Source organism: Propithecus coquereli, unplaced genomic scaffold, assembly GCF_000956105.1.
Source record: "Propithecus coquereli isolate 6110/MARCELLA unplaced genomic scaffold, Pcoq_1.0 Scaffold442, whole genome shotgun sequence".
Taxonomy (NCBI): domain Eukaryota; kingdom Metazoa; phylum Chordata; class Mammalia; order Primates; family Indriidae; genus Propithecus; species Propithecus coquereli.
Window position 1 is genome coordinate 757,640 of NW_012150197.1, and position 17,263 is coordinate 774,902.

The 17,263-nt window shown below is 61.2% G+C and overlaps 1 protein-coding gene across 4 annotated transcripts in view; it reads left to right on the top strand.

The window, feature by feature from the left end:
- KCNQ2 (potassium channel, voltage gated KQT-like subfamily Q, member 2) overlaps window positions 1–17,263 on the top strand; it is a 46,710-nt gene that overhangs the window by 11,360 nt on the left and 18,087 nt on the right. For all 4 annotated transcript variants that reach the window (XM_012654606.1, XM_012654611.1, XM_012654607.1 and 1 more), the window contains exons 2-8: window positions 7,233–7,323; window positions 8,000–8,126; window positions 8,401–8,576; window positions 8,856–8,981; window positions 10,197–10,307; window positions 11,014–11,109; window positions 16,876–16,970. In XM_012654606.1, coding sequence (XP_012510060.1) covers window positions 7,233–7,323; window positions 8,000–8,126; window positions 8,401–8,576; window positions 8,856–8,981; window positions 10,197–10,307; window positions 11,014–11,109; window positions 16,876–16,970 — 822 coding nt within the window. The remainder of the gene's footprint in view (window positions 1–7,232; window positions 7,324–7,999; window positions 8,127–8,400; window positions 8,577–8,855; window positions 8,982–10,196; window positions 10,308–11,013; window positions 11,110–16,875; window positions 16,971–17,263) is intronic.

The window sequence follows — 17,263 nt, forward strand, 5'->3', positions numbered from 1 at the left end:
GCGTCCCAGCCGACGCCCGCTCTCCGGGGGCCTGTCCCCACCCCATTCGGTGTGGCTGCCGGGGCTGTGGAGGTCCCGCCTGCCCCGTTCTGGCCCCAGGTTCCTTGCGATGCCATTGCCTTGGCAACTGCTGCCGGGGAAGCTCCTGGAGCTGAAGCCATTATCATCATTAGCCTGAGACCGTGTGCGATTCTCCGTCCCGTCCTCACCTGCAGGCGTGGCCAGCTCCCCCACGGGGTGTGGGGGGCGAGGGGACGGGCTCGCCCCAGGGAGGGGTCCTAGTTTCCCTGTGGGCGTGAGGATGGGGCCGGGCCTCCCGCCTGGTCCCACAGCGGCATGTCGCCCTCCCAGCAGCAGGACGCCCATTTCCGCGTGCTATGAGGAGCCGGCCATGGTGGAAGGTTCTAGGCCCCTCAGCGCTCTGAGCACTCAGACGCCCCATGGACCCCCCAGCCCCTAACCAGGCCCCCACCCTCCCTCAAGGCAGAAGGGGGGCCGTTCCCTGCACCCCTGAGAGTCAGGAGCGGCACGTCGCAGGGTGACGAGGGGGCCCACAGTGGGCCGTGGCCCTGCTTGGCCTGGCGGTGGCCACACTTGCGCTGTGGGCTGGGTCTGAGGGCGCCGAGCCCCCAGCTGCAAGCTCCGGGGGCTGGGCCTTGAGAGGACCTCAGGCTACCGGGGAGCCCTGCGGCCATGTGGCCCGAGGGGCAGGAGGGAGCGTCCTCTCCTGGGGCCGTGCCTGGGGATGCCCGCCCCTCCCCGGGACAGAAGGCGGGAAGTGACTGGCCCTGCCTCTCGTTGAGCCTCAGTTTACCCATCTCTAAAATAGGCATGAGTGTGGATGCCTCGGGGACACTGCTGTGTGCGGGGCGGGGCAGGCGCTGGCCACGGAGGAGCCTTCCCGCGGGACGAGGCCTGGAAACGGGTGCGTTTCTCCGCGTGCGGCTAAGCGGAGTAGCAGCTGGGGAGTGAAGGGAGGGAACTGCGGTTTGGAGCGTTTCTCTCTCGCCCCGCCCTGGCGCAGGGGCCCAGCATGGCAGGGCTGCCGTCTCTCCGGGGTGCGTTTGTCCGGGGAGGAGCCCCAACGTGCGGCCCAGCGCGCCCCCGGCCCCCTGCCCGTCCGTCTCTCTCCTCCCCGGCACCAGCCACCCCCGGCCCAGCCATCTGCACCATCTGTTCTGAAAACTTAGAAACAAAACTTGGAGCTGTCGCCGGCACTTTCCGGGTGGGGGTGCTGGGGAGGGATGGCTCCCAGAGCGGGTTTCCTCTGAGGAGGGTCTGTGGGCACAGCCGGTGTGGCGGGAGCCCAGCTGGAAGTCTCTGGAACATTCTGAGGGGCTGGCCGTGAGATCCCGAGTTTCCGGTCGGTTCTCCCTGGTCGCTGGTGCGGGGAGGGGCTGCAGAGGGGCCAAATCCCACATGCCCTGTGGTGGGGTTTCCTCAGCGTCGTCGCAGCCACCGCAGGAAGCAGTTTGGGGGCCCTGCTCACTGTGGCGCCCGGCCGGCTTCCCCATTCTCCACGTGCGCAGAGGCCTTCCTGGACGCAGTGCGTGTCTGTGGGGCTGTCCCTGCCCTGTGTCCAGCTGGTCGGACTTTGCGGATCCCGGACACTCCTGCCTCTCCTCCCTCTGCCCGGAGTACCTTTCCCTTCCCTTCACCCTGCAGGGTCCGTCCCAGCAGACACCTCCTCAGGGAAGCCCGCCGGAATTCTGTCTCCTGCGGGCTGAGCTGGGTTCCGGTGACCCCCCATCCCGCCGTGCCGGGTGGTGTCTTGGGGCCCCTCCTGAGTCTCTCTCGCCACCTGGGCTTCCAGGGTCCTGACCTGCAGCCCAGGGATCTCCCAGGGCTCCCTCCCACTCCTTCCCGCTGACATGGTCAGGAGAGAACATCCCCGACTGACGGGCTGCGAACAGAGGTGCACACGACGTTTTTTCCCAGAGCTCAGCTAATTGAATAAATCGGCTAATGAGCAAAGGAAATTAATTGCGGTTTCGAAATGTGGCCGTGTCTTTGTGGGTGTTTAGTCTGCGCCAGCTCCTCTGTCCAGGAGCTGGGAAGTGTGGGGACCGTGTCCGGGTCCCTGGGTTCTGGCCGAGGCCTCCGCTGAGCAGCCGAGGACAGGGCAGGGCGGGGGGCTGGAGTCAGCGTCGCTGTGGCCGGGCTCAGGCTGGACCTTGCAGCGTCAGTCCCTGAAGGGCCCTCAGGGGTCCCACTGGGGGACTGGGGGTGGGGAGGGTCTTCAGGGTGGTGAGGGAGGGGCGTGGTGTGGGGCGCTGCTTTCGGACCCGGGAGCCTGTGGGCCATGCTGGGCCTTCGTGCGCTGCGTCCTTGTGCCTCTCACGCAGCCCTGACCTTCGCCTCAGCCTGCGGGGACCCTTCCCACTGTTGCTGGCATGTCCCCGGCCTGGGCCTGCGTGGCCTGCACAGAGGCGGCAGGTTCCGCTGCTGCAGCGTGGCCTGGTGGCTCCGGGTGCTGGGCATCGTCTGTTCGGGGCTGGTCGGCTGGGTTGGCGGTTCCCCGCTGGCCCAGGGCGCCTTCGTCCTCTTCCTGCCTGTCACGGTCAGTTTCACGTGTCGCCTGGGCTGGGCCCGGTGGTCAGTCAAACCCCCACCTGGACGCTGTGTGCAGGTGTTTCCCACCCTGCCACCTGTTCAGTCTGTGGACTGAGCAAGGAAGACGCCTTCGCGGTGTGGGCCTCGCCCAGCAGCTGAGGCCTCGAGCTCAAGGTCTGCGGTTTGCGAAGGAAAAAGGGTTCTCCCCCTGCCAAGCTCCCAGCCTGCTTCCCTGGGATTTCGGACGCAAGACGGCGGCGTCACCTCCCGTTGGGACATCCAGCCTGCGGCCCGCCCCGAGGCCTCCCTGGCCCATCTCGGAGCCGATGTCTGGAAACGAACCTCTTGACACACACACTGTCACCCTGGTGGCCGCTTCTCAGGGAGCCCTCCCCTCGCCTGGGGCCGATGTGGGGTGTCCCAAAGAAAGGCTCCGGGGCAGAAGCCAGTTGGGATGGAACGGACCCCGGGTGTCCATAGGGGAGAACGAGGGTCCGCTGACCCACAGGCCTCCCACGGGGCAAAGGTGAGTGATCTGAGAGTGGGCTGGAGCGAGGACAGTCGTGATCCCAGCAGAGAGCAAGTGGCCACTCCTGACCACCTGGGAAGACCCCACGGAGCACGGCCGAGTTTGAATACAGACGAGGATGCAGTATTCTCTTTTCTGTAGGAGACTCAGCCTGACCAAAGATGATGTTCTCATTCTAGAAGTTTCTCTTTAAAAAGTTTTCACCCAAGGACTGAAGGAGCGAAGGGTTAACTCCATTCTGCAGCCCTGCACGTGCGTGGCCCCTGCGTGAGGGTCCGTGACCGCTGACAGCCCAGAGACGCCTGCCACGCTGGGCCTCGTGGGAGGACAGGAACAGCGCGAGACTAGCTGTGTCTTCACCGCGACGCCGAGTCACAGGGGACACGGACAGAGGAGCGTTCAGGAGCCACGGGCTGAAGCCAGCAGGTCCTATGTGGTGCGTCTGCGTACAGAGGACCGTGTTCCCCCAGTGAGTGACTCGAGCAGGGAAGCGGGAGGGAGGGACAGCCGCGACTGGGGCAGAGTAAGGGGCAGGTGTGACCGCCGCAGGCTTGAGGGCTGGGTGGGGACAGTGGTGGTGAGCAGGGACCACGGTCAGCTTTTAGGGGTGACGGTGACGCGCGGGGACGCCTTCCAAAGCCCTCATGGCCGGGGTGAGCCCTGCGTGTTCCCGTGGGGAGGGTGTGGTCTGGGACGTTCTGGGGTGAGCGTGGGGGGCCTGGCTTGGGCTTGCCGCTTCTCCCCGCGGACGTCAGTGGTTTGCACACCAGCTCGCTGGGCTGCGGCTCTGCGCACAGACCGGGCCTGCGTCTTTGCTCTGCGCTTGTGGTCAGAAGCCTTCGAAGGCGCAGTCTCTACCGCCTATGCCCGCGGCTGAGCACCGCCAGCTCACCTCGGCCTCACGGGGCGGGCACAGGCAGTGGGGGTGGGCCTCGGCCCGTGTCTGTGCCCGGAGCGCCGCTGTCCCTCAGACCCCTCCGTGCAGGGCTTGCGAGAGGTGGCCGCTGCCCCTGCCCGGGGAAGCGTGCAGGTGAGCGGGCCGGGGCAGCTCCGGGGGCCGCAGAGCGAAGGCCGCGGCCGGGAGCCAGAAGGCGGGAGTCTGCTCCAGCGGGCAGTGGGGGGGTGGGAGCTGCCGGTGCGCCGGCGGCCTCCCCACTTCAGGCGGGATCCGAGGCCGAGGGTCTGCCTCAAGGTGCTGAGGCTGCCTGGCCCGGCCGACCCGAGACCACTGGGTCGGTCCGTCAGTGAATCGAGCTTGAGATGAGGCTGAAGGGGGTGCACGCGGGTCCCGGGACGATGAGGGCAGCAGGGGTGGGGTGGGCGGCCGGGTGCCTGCCACTGTGGCTGGATCTCGAGCCCACCTTGACCCCATATGGCTGCGGGGCGCAGGATCTCCCGGCTGTACTCCTCCCGCCCGCGCCAGCCGTCTTCTCGGAGGTGTGGGCATCGGGTGGGCTCGCTGACCCCAGGATGGCGGGGCAGGTGCCGCCTCTGGGGTCCTGGCCTGGGCCCCCGTGGCCTCCACACCTGGGGAAGCCCTGGGAGGGGCAGCCCGGTTTGTCCCTGGGGTCCTTGGAGTTCCGAAGCCACCAGAAGCAGGAGGTGGGAGAGGGAGGTCTAGCCCTGCCCCATGTGCTGTGGGCCTGCCTGGGCCCAGTGTGTGCCGCCCTGTGGCCTCCGGGAGGAGCAGCTGTGGCCCAGTCGGGTCCCTCCAGAGCAGCCTGGGAGGAGGGTTTGGGCTGTCGGTCCTCTGGGTGAGGGAGGAGATGCTGGTGGGCCAGGCAGGGGCTCAGCTTTGGGGGATGTGGGGGGCCCGGGGATGGAGGGCAGCAAACGGGTGGGGGCCCGGTGGGCGGCACAGGGCTGTCCATGGGGTACGCAGATGGGGCCAGCCTTTGGGGGAGTGCGGGGATGCCACGGGGGTCTCCCGAGACCCCCATTGTGGGGCCGGCCCCTCCCCTCGCTATGGTGAGCCCCAGGGGCTCTTAAAAGAGAATAAAAACATCGCGTGGGGGGGTCTTTTTCCCACCAGGCACTGCCGCCAGACGCTGACCGGCGCTCTCCAAATAGCGCCACTCGCTGAGGACTTGTTTTTCCCTTTTTGGTCCAGGGCAGCTTATGTCACACATGACGTGACTTGTCTGCCCAGGCGGGAGCCGGGGGTCAGAATCAATTACCCGCAGCAGCGTGGTGGTGAGTCAGGCACTGGGCTCGGAGCAAGGACACAGCCGTGTCCCTCAGCTGCCCACAAAGGTCAGGGGTCTTTCATTTGCAAGGGGCAAAATCCAAATCCAAAGTGCCTTAAGTAAATCCAGGGTTTACGTGACCTGGAAGTTTCGGAGGCTTCAGGCACGGCTGGATCCAGGTGCTCCTTTCCTCAGAGCTCTTCCCCAGTCCGTCTGTGCTGCTCTCCTCCATGCGGCTTCATCCTCAGACAGGCTTTCCTGTGCCCATGGGTCCCCGTGTCAGCCTGGGTGCCCCCTTCCTGGTGGCTCTGGCAGAGGTCCTGGGGCTGCCACTTGCTGGCCCTGGCAGGCCAGGCCTTGACCCTAGGAGCACCTGGTCCCTGTTCTGGGAAGGAAAGGGAGGGGAGGATGCCGGACAGGGTGACGGTACCATCTCCAGTGACAAGGGGGCCTGTCTGGGCCGGAAGGGACTCCCAGGGTCTGTGTGCTCGCGGCCAGTGCTCCACGTCTGCAGGTCGGGCACATCCAGGGACTCTTTCCACTATGGCTGCGGGGGAGGGCCCAGTGCACGGGGGGCCCCAGGCTGGACTGGGTGCTGCTTTGGAAAGGGCGGCTGGGGGCCGTGTGGAGGGCTCTCCCTCCCTCGACAACCAGCGGATGTTTTGCCCCGAGGCGAGGGGCTCGGGTTTGAGCCCGTGGTGGGGTCTGGGCCCCCAGACAGGTCAGGGCACGTAGGCTCTGTGGTTACCGAGCTGCCGGACGCGTGAATTGCTGGTCGATTCTGAAGACAGCGCAGGAGAACAGGAGGCGACCGTTTGCCCGGTGGCCCCGTCCCCGCCGGCTCCTGTTCTGAGTCAGGCAGCGTTGGGGCCGGGTGCGCTTGGAGCTCCTCTCGTCGCCCTGAAACCAAGGCCTGTTACGAGCACGGCTCACTTATAGCTGTGACCAAGGACCCATTGACCCGTTGGCCGCATCCCTTGCGTATCCCAGAACACCTGCAGAAAATGTAAATGAAATAACGATTTGCTTCATAAGAAGTGGGATTCCTAACATGTTCTGTGACTTCAGCACGTGGGAGTTTCTTTCCTGCCCTCCCACCCAGGACTTCCTGCCAAATGGCAGCTTGCGGCTTGTGGCACACAGCGCTGCTCCCAGGAAACGAGGAGATCACGCGTGTCTAGGCCGCTTATGGGTGGCTTTGTCATGGGCCACGAGCCGGGTTCCCACAGCAGGGCCCTTGGGGCAGGGGCACCTCCTGTCTGTGGCTGTCTGGGGTGGGGCAAGGGAGCAGGGGTATGGAGCAGGCTGTGTGGCCCATAGTCGGAGAGTATTTGGGGGCATCTCGGTGTGGCCACGAGCCTGAGGGCAGAGCCGGCACAGGGTCGGTAGGAGTCGGGTGCTGGGGGAGGATGTGGAGAGTAACTGGTGGGAACCCGTGGCTGGTGGGGCCGAGGATCCTGCAACTTGGGGGAAGGAGGAGCCGAGCTCCCGGCGGCTGGGACGAGGCCGGGAGGTGACGGGAGGGGTCCTGGTGGTTGAGCGGCAGATGCAGTCGGCGAGCTCCGGGCTTCAGCGTGTGGAGGGGAAACGTCGTGTGCGAGGGGAGGGCAGGAGCGGTGATCAGACACGGGCTGCGGGGCGGTGCTGCGGGTTCTGCTTGTTTCCTGTTTGCAGCGGTTGATGGGCAGGCCTCGTTCCCCCCGCTCCGAGTTCGGAGACTTTCCCAAAGCACACGGGTGTCGGGAAGAAACGGGCGGAGGGTGGCCGGTTGGGGGGGCACCCTGGGGCAGCTGACCAAGGCCGTGGCCCTGGGGGCTCCGGGGGTGGCCGTGGACGGGCCCCTGCTCTTCCCGCGTTGGCTCGCGGAGGGCTGATGTAGGGGGGCTGCTGCTTCCAGAAGACAGCGCGGCGAGTGGTGCCCGTCGCTGGTGCCGCCGGGCGCTGACACTGTCCCTCCGCCCCAGGTTCCTCCTGGTCTTCTCCTGCCTCGTGCTGTCCGTGTTCTCCACCATCAAGGAGTACGAGAAGAGCTCGGAGGGCGCCCTCTACATCCTGGTGAGCCCCGCGGTGCCTCCTGCCCTGCTGCAGGGTCTCCTGATCCCCGAACCCTGGCTCGCAGGACAGGGACCCCACGGTGACACCACTGGCCCCCGCCTCCTGGTGATGTCACAGCGCCCGCCTGCCCACCTCCACTGCCCCCCCAGGGGTCCAGCTCCCCTTTCCCGTCCTGCTCTCAAGCCGGAGGGCTCAGGTGGCCCCCCCATGGGGGGCGTGGGGTGCTCCCTGCAGACGTGGGACTGGGGGGCTGTGGCGCTCACAGCAACCCCGTGTCGACGCGTGGCAGCCGTGGCAACCGCAGTGCGATCTCTGTGCTGCTGTTGGTAACGGGGCGGGGGCCTCGGGTACAGCCCCCTTTGTCCTGACACAGGCTGTCCCCTCCTGGAGGTACCTGGGATCTCCCTCGGGTCAGCCCTGCTGCCCACCTCCCACCGCACTGGCAGGGCAGGGCCCCAGCTCGGAATGGGTGAAGCGGGTGGACCCCGTGGTCTTTAGGCCCAGGCGTTCTTGTGGCTGCAGTGTCCTCAGAGGCCCTCTGTGGGGGCTGGGCCAAGCTTGCGGTTCCCATCTGGGGCCTCCTGCACTGTCCCTGGGCCAGAGCTGCCTGCCGGGTGTCCAGGCAGCCTCAAGCCCCCCGGCCTCGAGGTGGCCTCAGCCGTGGCCTCCCCCGCAGGAAATCGTGACCATCGTGGTGTTTGGTGTCGAGTACTTCGTGCGGATCTGGGCCGCGGGCTGCTGCTGCCGGTACCGCGGCTGGCGGGGACGGCTCAAGTTCGCCAGGAAGCCGTTCTGTGTGATTGGTGAGGCCCTTGGGGGTGGGTTCCAGGGTGGGGCCAGACTGCATAGCGGGGCTGGTGCCTTCTGGAAGTTTCTCTCGCCTGCTGACTGGGAGGCAGGGCCCGTGGTTACATGGCTAATGGCAGGAGCACGGACAGGGCGCTGGGCAGCCTGTCCCAGACGCCGCGGGGTGGGCGGTCGTGCCGTCTGCCTGGGCCCCGACCGCTCTGGCCCCGCACGCCGGCGCCACCTGCCCTGCTCCTGTCCGCACCCGCGAGCCCCTCGCCGTCTCCACAGACATCATGGTGCTCATCGCCTCCATCGCGGTGCTGGCCGCGGGCTCCCAGGGCAACGTCTTCGCCACGTCCGCGCTCCGGAGCCTGCGGTTCCTGCAGATCCTGCGGATGATCCGCATGGACCGGCGGGGAGGCACCTGGAAGCTCCTGGGCTCTGTGGTCTACGCCCACAGCAAGGTGAGCAGGGCCGCGCAGGGCCGGCTGCTCCGAGAACCTGGGTGGACGCTGGGCGCGTGGGCTGGGGTCCCCAGGGCTGAGACTCACGGGGAGGGGCTGCCCAGGCTGGGACCACGAAGCTGGTGGCTCTTCCTGGTGCCGCTGCGCCAGCCCTCCCGCTGGCCTTGTGCGTGGAGCCAGGAGCAGGGGCCCAGGATGCGGCCTCGTGGCACCCGGGCCGGGTGGACGTGGCCCCGTGGCACCCAGGGCTGGACGGACGTGGCCCCGCCTGTCTCGCAGGAACTGGTCACTGCCTGGTACATCGGCTTCCTCTGCCTCATCCTGGCCTCGTTCCTGGTGTACTTGGCGGAGAAGGGCGAGAACGACCACTTCGACACCTACGCGGACGCGCTCTGGTGGGGCCTGGTGAGTCCTGGTCCTCGGGTCCTGCCCCTTCTGGGGGGATGTCCCTTCTCCCTGCTGCCCTCCTCCTGAGGACGTGAGCCCTGGGGCTCCCGCAGCTGAGTTGGCTGCAGGCGTCTCTTTGGGGCCACCTGCTGGCCACCCGTGGTCATGACCGCGTGTGGTGGTGGCGGCCAAGGCCGTGGTCTTGGATGCATGATGGGCGTGCGGGTGGGAAGAGGCTGGGGCCCCGGGAAGCTTCTGCTTGGCCACAGCGGGTTGTTGTCCTTCCTCCTTGACCACCCACCTGCTCTGCCCTTGCTCACTGGGGACTGTAGGGGGACGGGGAGGAGGCGTTCCCAGTCTGCCCTGGGGGCCCCGTGTGGGTCAGGCATGGCTGAGCCTGGAAACACGTCCTGCCTCAGGACGCCGCTCGTCCTCGGCCCGAGAGAAATATTAATGCTAAACACAAGTTCCCCAGGGCTTCTCGAGACGCCACGAACAGCCCACCCTCCCCTCCTCACTGCACCCCCTGTGGGGACACTCACGCACCTCCCCTGCCGGCTCTCCTCTGGCCACCCCTGGGCCAGCCCCGTCACCTCTGCCACCCCCTACCCAGCCCCTTCACCTCCTGTCACCCCCCCACCCAGCCCCGTCACCTCTGCCACCCCTCACCCAGCCCCTTCACCTCCTGCCACCCCCCCACCCAGCCCCGTCACCTCTGCCACCCCTGAGGCCGGGCTCTCTGCTGGAAGGTGCCGGCCTCTCCCCCAGCCCCTCCCTCTCTGCCGGCTCAGTGTGGCGCACCCTCCGCGAGACCCTGCACAGCTCCCTTCCCTCCGTTTCTCTGGGTCCCTCAGGGTGTGTCCACCCCCAGCCTCCGAGGTCCATGCTGGCCGCACCCTCCAGCTGGCTCAGGGTGGGCCCGCTGTCTCGGCCGTGGTGCCTCCTGGGCCAGTTGTGTTGTTGGCTCTCCCAGTTCTCCTGGGTGTGAAATGGGAACAGAAGTTTGGGGTGATCCCCTTCTGCCACGTGGAGGAGGGGAGAGACTTGGGAACAGACTTGGGGGCTGCAGGGAGGGAGGGCGGTCCCACTGACCCCGGCCGTATCGGGCCCCAGTGGGCGGTGGGAGGAGATGGCCCACATCTGTCCCAGCCCAGGCCACCAGGTGGGCGGCCGGCGTCCAGCCTGCCCTCGGGGTGCAACAAGCCCCGTGTGACCAGAGCCCGCGTCCCACAGATCACCCTGACAACCATCGGCTATGGGGACAAGTACCCCCAGACCTGGAATGGGAGGCTCCTGGCGGCTACCTTCACCCTCATTGGTGTCTCCTTCTTCGCTCTCCCGGCGGTGAGTCCTGCGCCCTCCTGCCTTTGCGGGAGACGGGGTCTCGTCGCTGGCCTGGAGGCCCCAGCCCTGCACTGGTGGCGCCCGGCGCCCCGTGACCACTCCCAGGCCGTGGTGTGGCTTCTGCTGCCCTGTGGGTGACTGGCAGCTGCTCCTCGTTGGGGTGGGGCTGTGCAGGGGGGTCCTCCTGGCTGGAGCACCGCTGCCCAGCAGCACAGGCCCTCTCTGGTCTCCGGGGGACCAAGGGGCCATTGCAGGCAGGAGGTGGGAGGCCTCTGCCGGCCGTCCCGTGCAGCAGGGCAGGGCAGACAGGCACTGGCTGCCTCGAGGGTGGGGCACTCATCTCAGGACTGCCTTCGGGGCGCATACACCAGGGCAGGAATGTTCCCTCTGGGTCTGCGCAGGTCTGGCTGTGTCTCCTGTAAGCCAGAGGTTTCCTCGACCCCAAATGTAAGGGCTTCTCCCAGTTTGGTCTCCCAGTTTGGAAGTGGGGGAGTGATGTTGGAAGGTGGAGCCCCCCTGGGCAATGGATTGTGGTGGCAGTGGGCACGTGGGTCCTGGGACGTGGCCCGGCCCTGCCGAGCGGGGAGTATGTGGGTCCTGGGACGTGGCCCGGCCCTGCCGAGCGGGGAGGACGTGGGTCCCGGGAAGTGGCCCGGCCCTGCCCAGTGGGGCTGGGTCTCGGCGTGACCTGCCTGACACTTCACAGGGCATCCTGGGGTCGGGCTTTGCCCTGAAGGTGCAGGAGCAGCACCGGCAGAAGCACTTTGAGAAGAGGCGGAACCCCGCTGCCGGCTTGATCCAGGTGAGTCTTGGTGGCCCCCGTCTGGGGACCAGGGGAGCCCTGTCCCGTCCAGCCATGTTGCTTGCCCGGCCTCGGCCTGAGGTTCCGTCTCTGGCAGCTCCTTGTCTGCAGACGGGGTCGCCGCCCGTGTTCCTCCCAGGAATACGTTGACGGGAGGTGGGTTCTAAGTCAGTGTGCTGAGAAACGTTCAGACACGGAGGTCACACACCAGTGACCCAGTGGGTGGCCCTTGTCTTGTGCGGGTGCTGAGCCCCGGCCATCCGTGTCATCGTCCTCAGCATCCGGCAGGTAGGTGCTCCCTCGTTCTGCAGCTGCAGGGTTGAGAGAGAGGCCGGCACTCGGCCGCGAGTAGGCGCCTGAGCGTTGTCTGTTGACTGCTGAGCCTGGCTGTGGACCCTGAGCCGTGCAGCCTGACCCCACTCAGCCCTGTCCGTCACGCAGGAGGCGGGGCCCAGTGGCCACTCTGGCATCCAGCAAGTCGTTCCCGAGCCTGCAACCTGAGCAGGATGGCAGGACGCCCTCAGCTCTACCAGGGTCGGACCTGTGGGGCACTTGGAGCTGGACGTGGCCCCGGGCTCTCCTGTGTCTCTTTTTTAAACATACAGTTCGTGCAGCGCAAGGTGGCACGTGACTGCAGACCCAGCTGCTTAGGAGGCTGAGGTGGGAGGCTTGCTCGAGCCCAGGAGGCTAAGGCTGCAGTGATCTATGATGGCGCCTGTGAGTAGACACTGCGCTGCCACCCGGACATCAGAGTGAGACCCTGTCTCTTTAAAACAAAAACAAAAATACATGAAAAAAAAGATGCAGCTCTTGTGGTCTTAGCCCTGGGTCCAGCCTGCTTTAATGTACGTACGTATTTGTCTCTCAGTATAAAAACTCTAGATGGCTGTTTTTAAAAATGCAATAGAGTATAAAGAAGAACAAAAATGCCCCCAAAATCTCACTCCACTGTTGACAATTTGATTTCAGTGACCACACATGACAAAAAATAGTCTTTATAAAATAGTTTAGGAAAGTCACCAATGACTGCCAACAACAAGCAGCAACAGTCCTTTCTGGGAGGGAGGATGATCTGATGTTCAGAGTGACCACCGTGTAGTATTCCAAATGTCAAATTTCCAACAAAAATTTATGAAGTGTGCAAAGAAATAAGAAAGTGTGGTTCATGCTCAGGAGAAAAGAAATTAATAGAAACTCTCCTTGAGGAGGTTCGAACATTCAACCTACTAGACAAAGACTAAGTTAACTGTCTTAAATATGCTCAGAACACTAAAGGAAGCCATGGGAAAGGACTCAAGGAAATCAGGAGAATGATGTCTCGCCAAATCGAGCATCACTCAGAGACAGGAATTATAAAAAGGAGCCAGGTAGAGAGCCCGAAGCTGAAGAGTATAATAACTGAAATGAAAAGCTCGCTAGAGGGGGCTCAGCAGCAGGTTTGAGCAGCAGAAAGAAAAATTAGCAAACGCAAGGACAGGTCAGTTGAAATTATTTCTTCTCAGAAGGAAAAAAGAAAGAGGAAAACTGAACAGAGCCTTAGAGGGCCGGGGGATGGCGTCAGGTGTGTCAGCGCCAGCAAAGTGAGCGGAGTGAGAGAGGTGCAAAAAGAATACTTGAAGAAGTAATGGCGGAAAACACCCCACATGTGAGATGAACGACTTGAATCCGTACATACGAGAAGTCAGCGAACTCCAGGTATTAACGGTGTCAGCTCCGGGAGGCCACACCGAGGCACATGATCATCCACTGCTGAGACTCAAAGACAAACAGACTCTCGAAGCCGCGAGAGAAGTGATTCCTCACCTGCAGGGTCCCCAGTAAGACTGACAATGAGTTTCTCTCCTGCAGCCGTGGAGGCCAGAGGCAGTGGGATGACACATTTGAAGTCTTGAAAGGAAAAAAAAACTTGTCAACCAAGAATTCTATGTTTGGCAAAACTTTCTTTCAGAAACGAAAGAGAAATAAAACATTCCCGTAAGAACAAAGGCCGAGGGCGTTTGTCACTAATAGGCTCGCCCTACGGGGATGTTGAAGGGAGTCCTCCGGGCTGAGGTTAAAGGCCGCTGGACAGAGCTCAAGCCGTGTGAACACTGTAGGGATAAATACCCAGGTAGACACAAAAGCCTGTATTGCAGTGTTATATCCTCGGTTTGCAACGTGTCTGTTTTCTGTTGCTGTAGATTGCTGTAACAGATTACCTGGGACTGGCTAATTTATAAAGAAAAGAAATTAAGTTTTTACAGTTCTGGAGGCTGGAAAGTCCAAGGTTTAGGGGCTGCAGGTCGTGAAGGTCTTACTGCTTGTGGGACTCTCTGCAGGTGACACAGGGCAGCACGGGGTGAGGGGCTGACAAGACGTGGCTGAACTGGCTTTGATAATAGACGTGCTCTCACGATAACTGACCCTTCCCTCAATAACCCATGAATACATGAATCCGTGAAAGGATTCATTCATTCATGAAGGCACAGTCCTCACGACCCCATCACCTCCCAAAGGTCACACCTCTCAACACGGCTGCCCTGGGGACCGAGTTTCCAACACAGGAGGCTTTGGGGGACACCTTCGAACCATAGCGTACCTTACACCTTAGGGAACTGCGAAAAGAACAGCAAACAAAACTCTAAGCTCGCAGAAGGAGAGAAATTATAAAGATTAGGACAGGCATAAACTTTGAAAGTAGAGCAGATCCACGACACCAAAAGTTGGTTCTTTGAAAAGAATCAACAAAATTGAAAACCTCTAATTAGATTAAGAAGAGAGGAGAGAGCAGGTTCCCCGAATTAGAAATGGAAGTGGGGACGTCACAGAAACAAAGATAATCGGGTGAGGAGACTGTGAACAACTTTGTGTGCAAACAAACTGGACAACTGGATAAAACAGACAAATTCTCCGAAACGCCCCAACTGCCAACATGGGCTCAGGAAGACGTGAACAGGCCTCTACCTAACAGAGATTGAGTCACGCGTCAGAAACCTCCTGACGCAGAGAAGCGCGTGGCTGGATGGCTTCCCTGCCGCACGCTCCAGACATTCGGAGGGGGGTTGGTGCCAGTTCTTCCCAAACTCCTCCAAAAGGCAGGAGGCGGCACTTCCCGACTCAGCCCTGAGCGAAAGCCGCACAGACATCAGGAGAGCACTACAGGTCAGTGTATCCTTTAGACATTACGGATGTGAAATGTAGGTAATATGGGTGGCAAAGTCCCCAGCATATTCAGGGGTCTGTCCCACGACCGTGTGGGATCGATCCCGGGGGTGCCACGGGCTCAGATGAGCGGTTGGCCATTTTAACACGTCACATCAGGAGAGTGAAGGATTGGTTGGGTAGGAAAAGCACTCGACAGAATGCAACAGCCTTTCGTAATGACAACACTCAACAGCTGGACACCGAAGGGTGTTTCCCCGGCACAGCAGACGGCGTCTGTGAGAAACCCACGGCTGTCGTCGTGCTCAGTGGTGAAGGCCTGGATGCTTCGTAAGACCAGGAGCAAGACAAGGATGACAGCTTTTACCTATTGAAGTGTTTAGTATTAGAAGTTTTTAATGTTTAGAAATATTTACATGTTTCGTATGCAGAAGTGTTAGCCAGAGCAATTAGGCAGGGGAAGAAAACCAGAACAAAACAAACGCAGACATCTCGATGAGAAAGGAAGAAGTAAAACTGTCTATTCACAGATGACATCTTATTTGCAGAAAATCCTAAATATTCCACAAAAAGTGTCAGAGCTAATAAATGAATTCAGCAAAGTTGCAGGATAGAAGATTAACACGCAAAAATCAGTGTACATCAGCAAGGAACAATCTATTTAGAAGGAAAATTAAAATAATTCCATTTACGATTCTGTCAAAAAGGATAAAATACTTGGGAATGAATTTAACCAAAGAAGTGCAAAACTTGTACACTGAAAACTACATTACAAAACATTGCTGAAATAAATCAGTGGAGAACGACATAAATGGAAAGACATGCTGTGTTCATGGGCTGTAAGAATCTTAATCGTGTTCATACGGCCTTAGCAAAAATTGACCTGCACATTCAGTGCAATCCCTATCATAATCCCAATGCCCGTTTTTTGCAGAAATGTAAAAGCTGATTCCAAGATTTGTAGGAATTGTCGTGGCCCCTGACTAGCCAAAACAGTCTTGAAAGAGAAGAACAAAGTTAACAAAGTTGGAGGACTGACAGTTTCCAATTTCAAACTTACTACAAACCTACAGTAATCAAAACAGTGTGGTACTTATGTAAGGACAGACATACGGATCAAGGGGACAGAACTGAGAGTCCAGAGATAACCCACATCTGCAGTCAGCGGATTTTCCACACGGGCGCCGCGTCCATCCAGTGGGGAAGGAACGGTCTCTCCAACCACTGTTGCTGGGACAACTGGATATCTGTTCTTAAAAGAATGAAGCTGGATCTTTACCTCACGCCATATACAAAAATTAGAAATGGATCAAGAACCTAAATATAGGAGCTAACACTAAAAATCGGAAAGAGAAAACATAGATGCGCACCTCCAGATCTTGAGTTTTTAGGAGCGGCACCAAAAGCACAAGCAACAAAAGTCGGACGTGACCTTCATGAAGAGCTTTTGTGCCTCTAAGGACACTCGAGAGAGAGTGACAAGATGGCCCACGGAGTGGGAGAGAACATGGGCCAGCCGTGTGTGTTGTGCGTGTTTAGTATTCAGGAAGTGTGAGGAACTCTTGCAGCGCAGTGGCACAAACACAACCCGAAGCGTCTGACGGAGGCCGCAAAGGAGAAATAACGCGGCCAGTGACGTGGGACAAGGTGCGCTCCTCGTGGTCGTTTGGCAAGTGCGCGTCAGAACCGCAGTGCGCACCTCTGTGCATCCACTGGGTGGCGAAATAATTTAAAAAAATGGAAACTAAGTGTTGGTGAGGACGTGGAGAAGGGAACCCTCACGCGTCGCTGGTGGGAGTGTAGCATGAGCGGCCACTCCGGAGCACAGTTTGTGGGGTCCCTCAACATGGGCTTCCGTGACCAGCAGTGTCACTCCCGGGTGTAGACAAAGGAGTTTAAAATAGGTCTTCAGCCAAAAACCGCACAGATTTCACAGTGGCCATGTTCACACAGCCCCAGCGTGGAAGCAGCCCCGCGGTTTGTCGGTCGACGGACAGGCGAACTGTGACGTGTCCACGGACAGGATGTTGCCCAACCCCCGTGCACAGGAACGAGGCTGTGACACGCTACAGCAGGGGTGGGCTTTGAGGACACTCTGCCCAGTGAAAAGAGCCACGCAGAGAGGCCACCTGGCGCACGGTGCCACGGGCAGTATCTGGAGTGGGGAGTCTCTGGGGAGTCTGGTCGAATGGTGAATTTTGTGTTACGTGCATCTCAGCACCAAAAAAAAAGGTGGGGACAGAAATCCAGGCTAAGTGGAGTCAGTGAGAATAGCAGCTCACGGCCGAGTTGTGCTCAGTGTCCCCGACCCCCTGACTGGGGAAGCACACGGCGCCTGGCGCCCGCTCACCGCTGGCCGGATGGAGGCGCGACCTGCTCTTCCTCCTCCTCCTCCTCCTCCTCCGTGAGGCTGGGGCAGGGAGAACACGGGCTCCCCGTAAGCTCCCGTACCCAGGAGCACGGCTCCACCGTCCAGCTGGGATCTTGCCTATCTGTCCCGCAGCAGGTAGAGTGAGGCTGTGGGGTCGAGACGGGCGCCGTGGCCGCGGCTCCAGGGCAGAAGGTCCCCGGCGGGGCAGGGTGGCCCTTGCCGTCCTCGCTGACCCTCCCCGTTTCTCCCCGCAGTCGGCCTGGAGGTTCTACGCCACCAACCTGTCGCGCACGGACCTGCACTCCACGTGGCAGTACTACGAGCGCACGGTCACGGTGCCCATGTACAGGTACCGCCAGGCCCGCACACCGCTTGTGTTTTCTGTTTCCCACCTGTTCTCAAACCCCATTTTTTTGTTGTTCATTATTTCGATCAGTTGATTTTTTTTCTTTAAAATGTATGTATATTTCAAAAAGGAATTCTGTGTGTGATTTATTTCGAAGCATTAATTTTTTTCTTTGTTTTTTAGCGTTCGGCTTGTGTTTCTCACCTTCATTCCCTGCCCTTTGCTTTCCGCTCCTTGGCTGGGGCTCGCGTTGTGTCACGGGCGCCGCCGGGATGGGCCCCTCCCCGAGGCCTCCA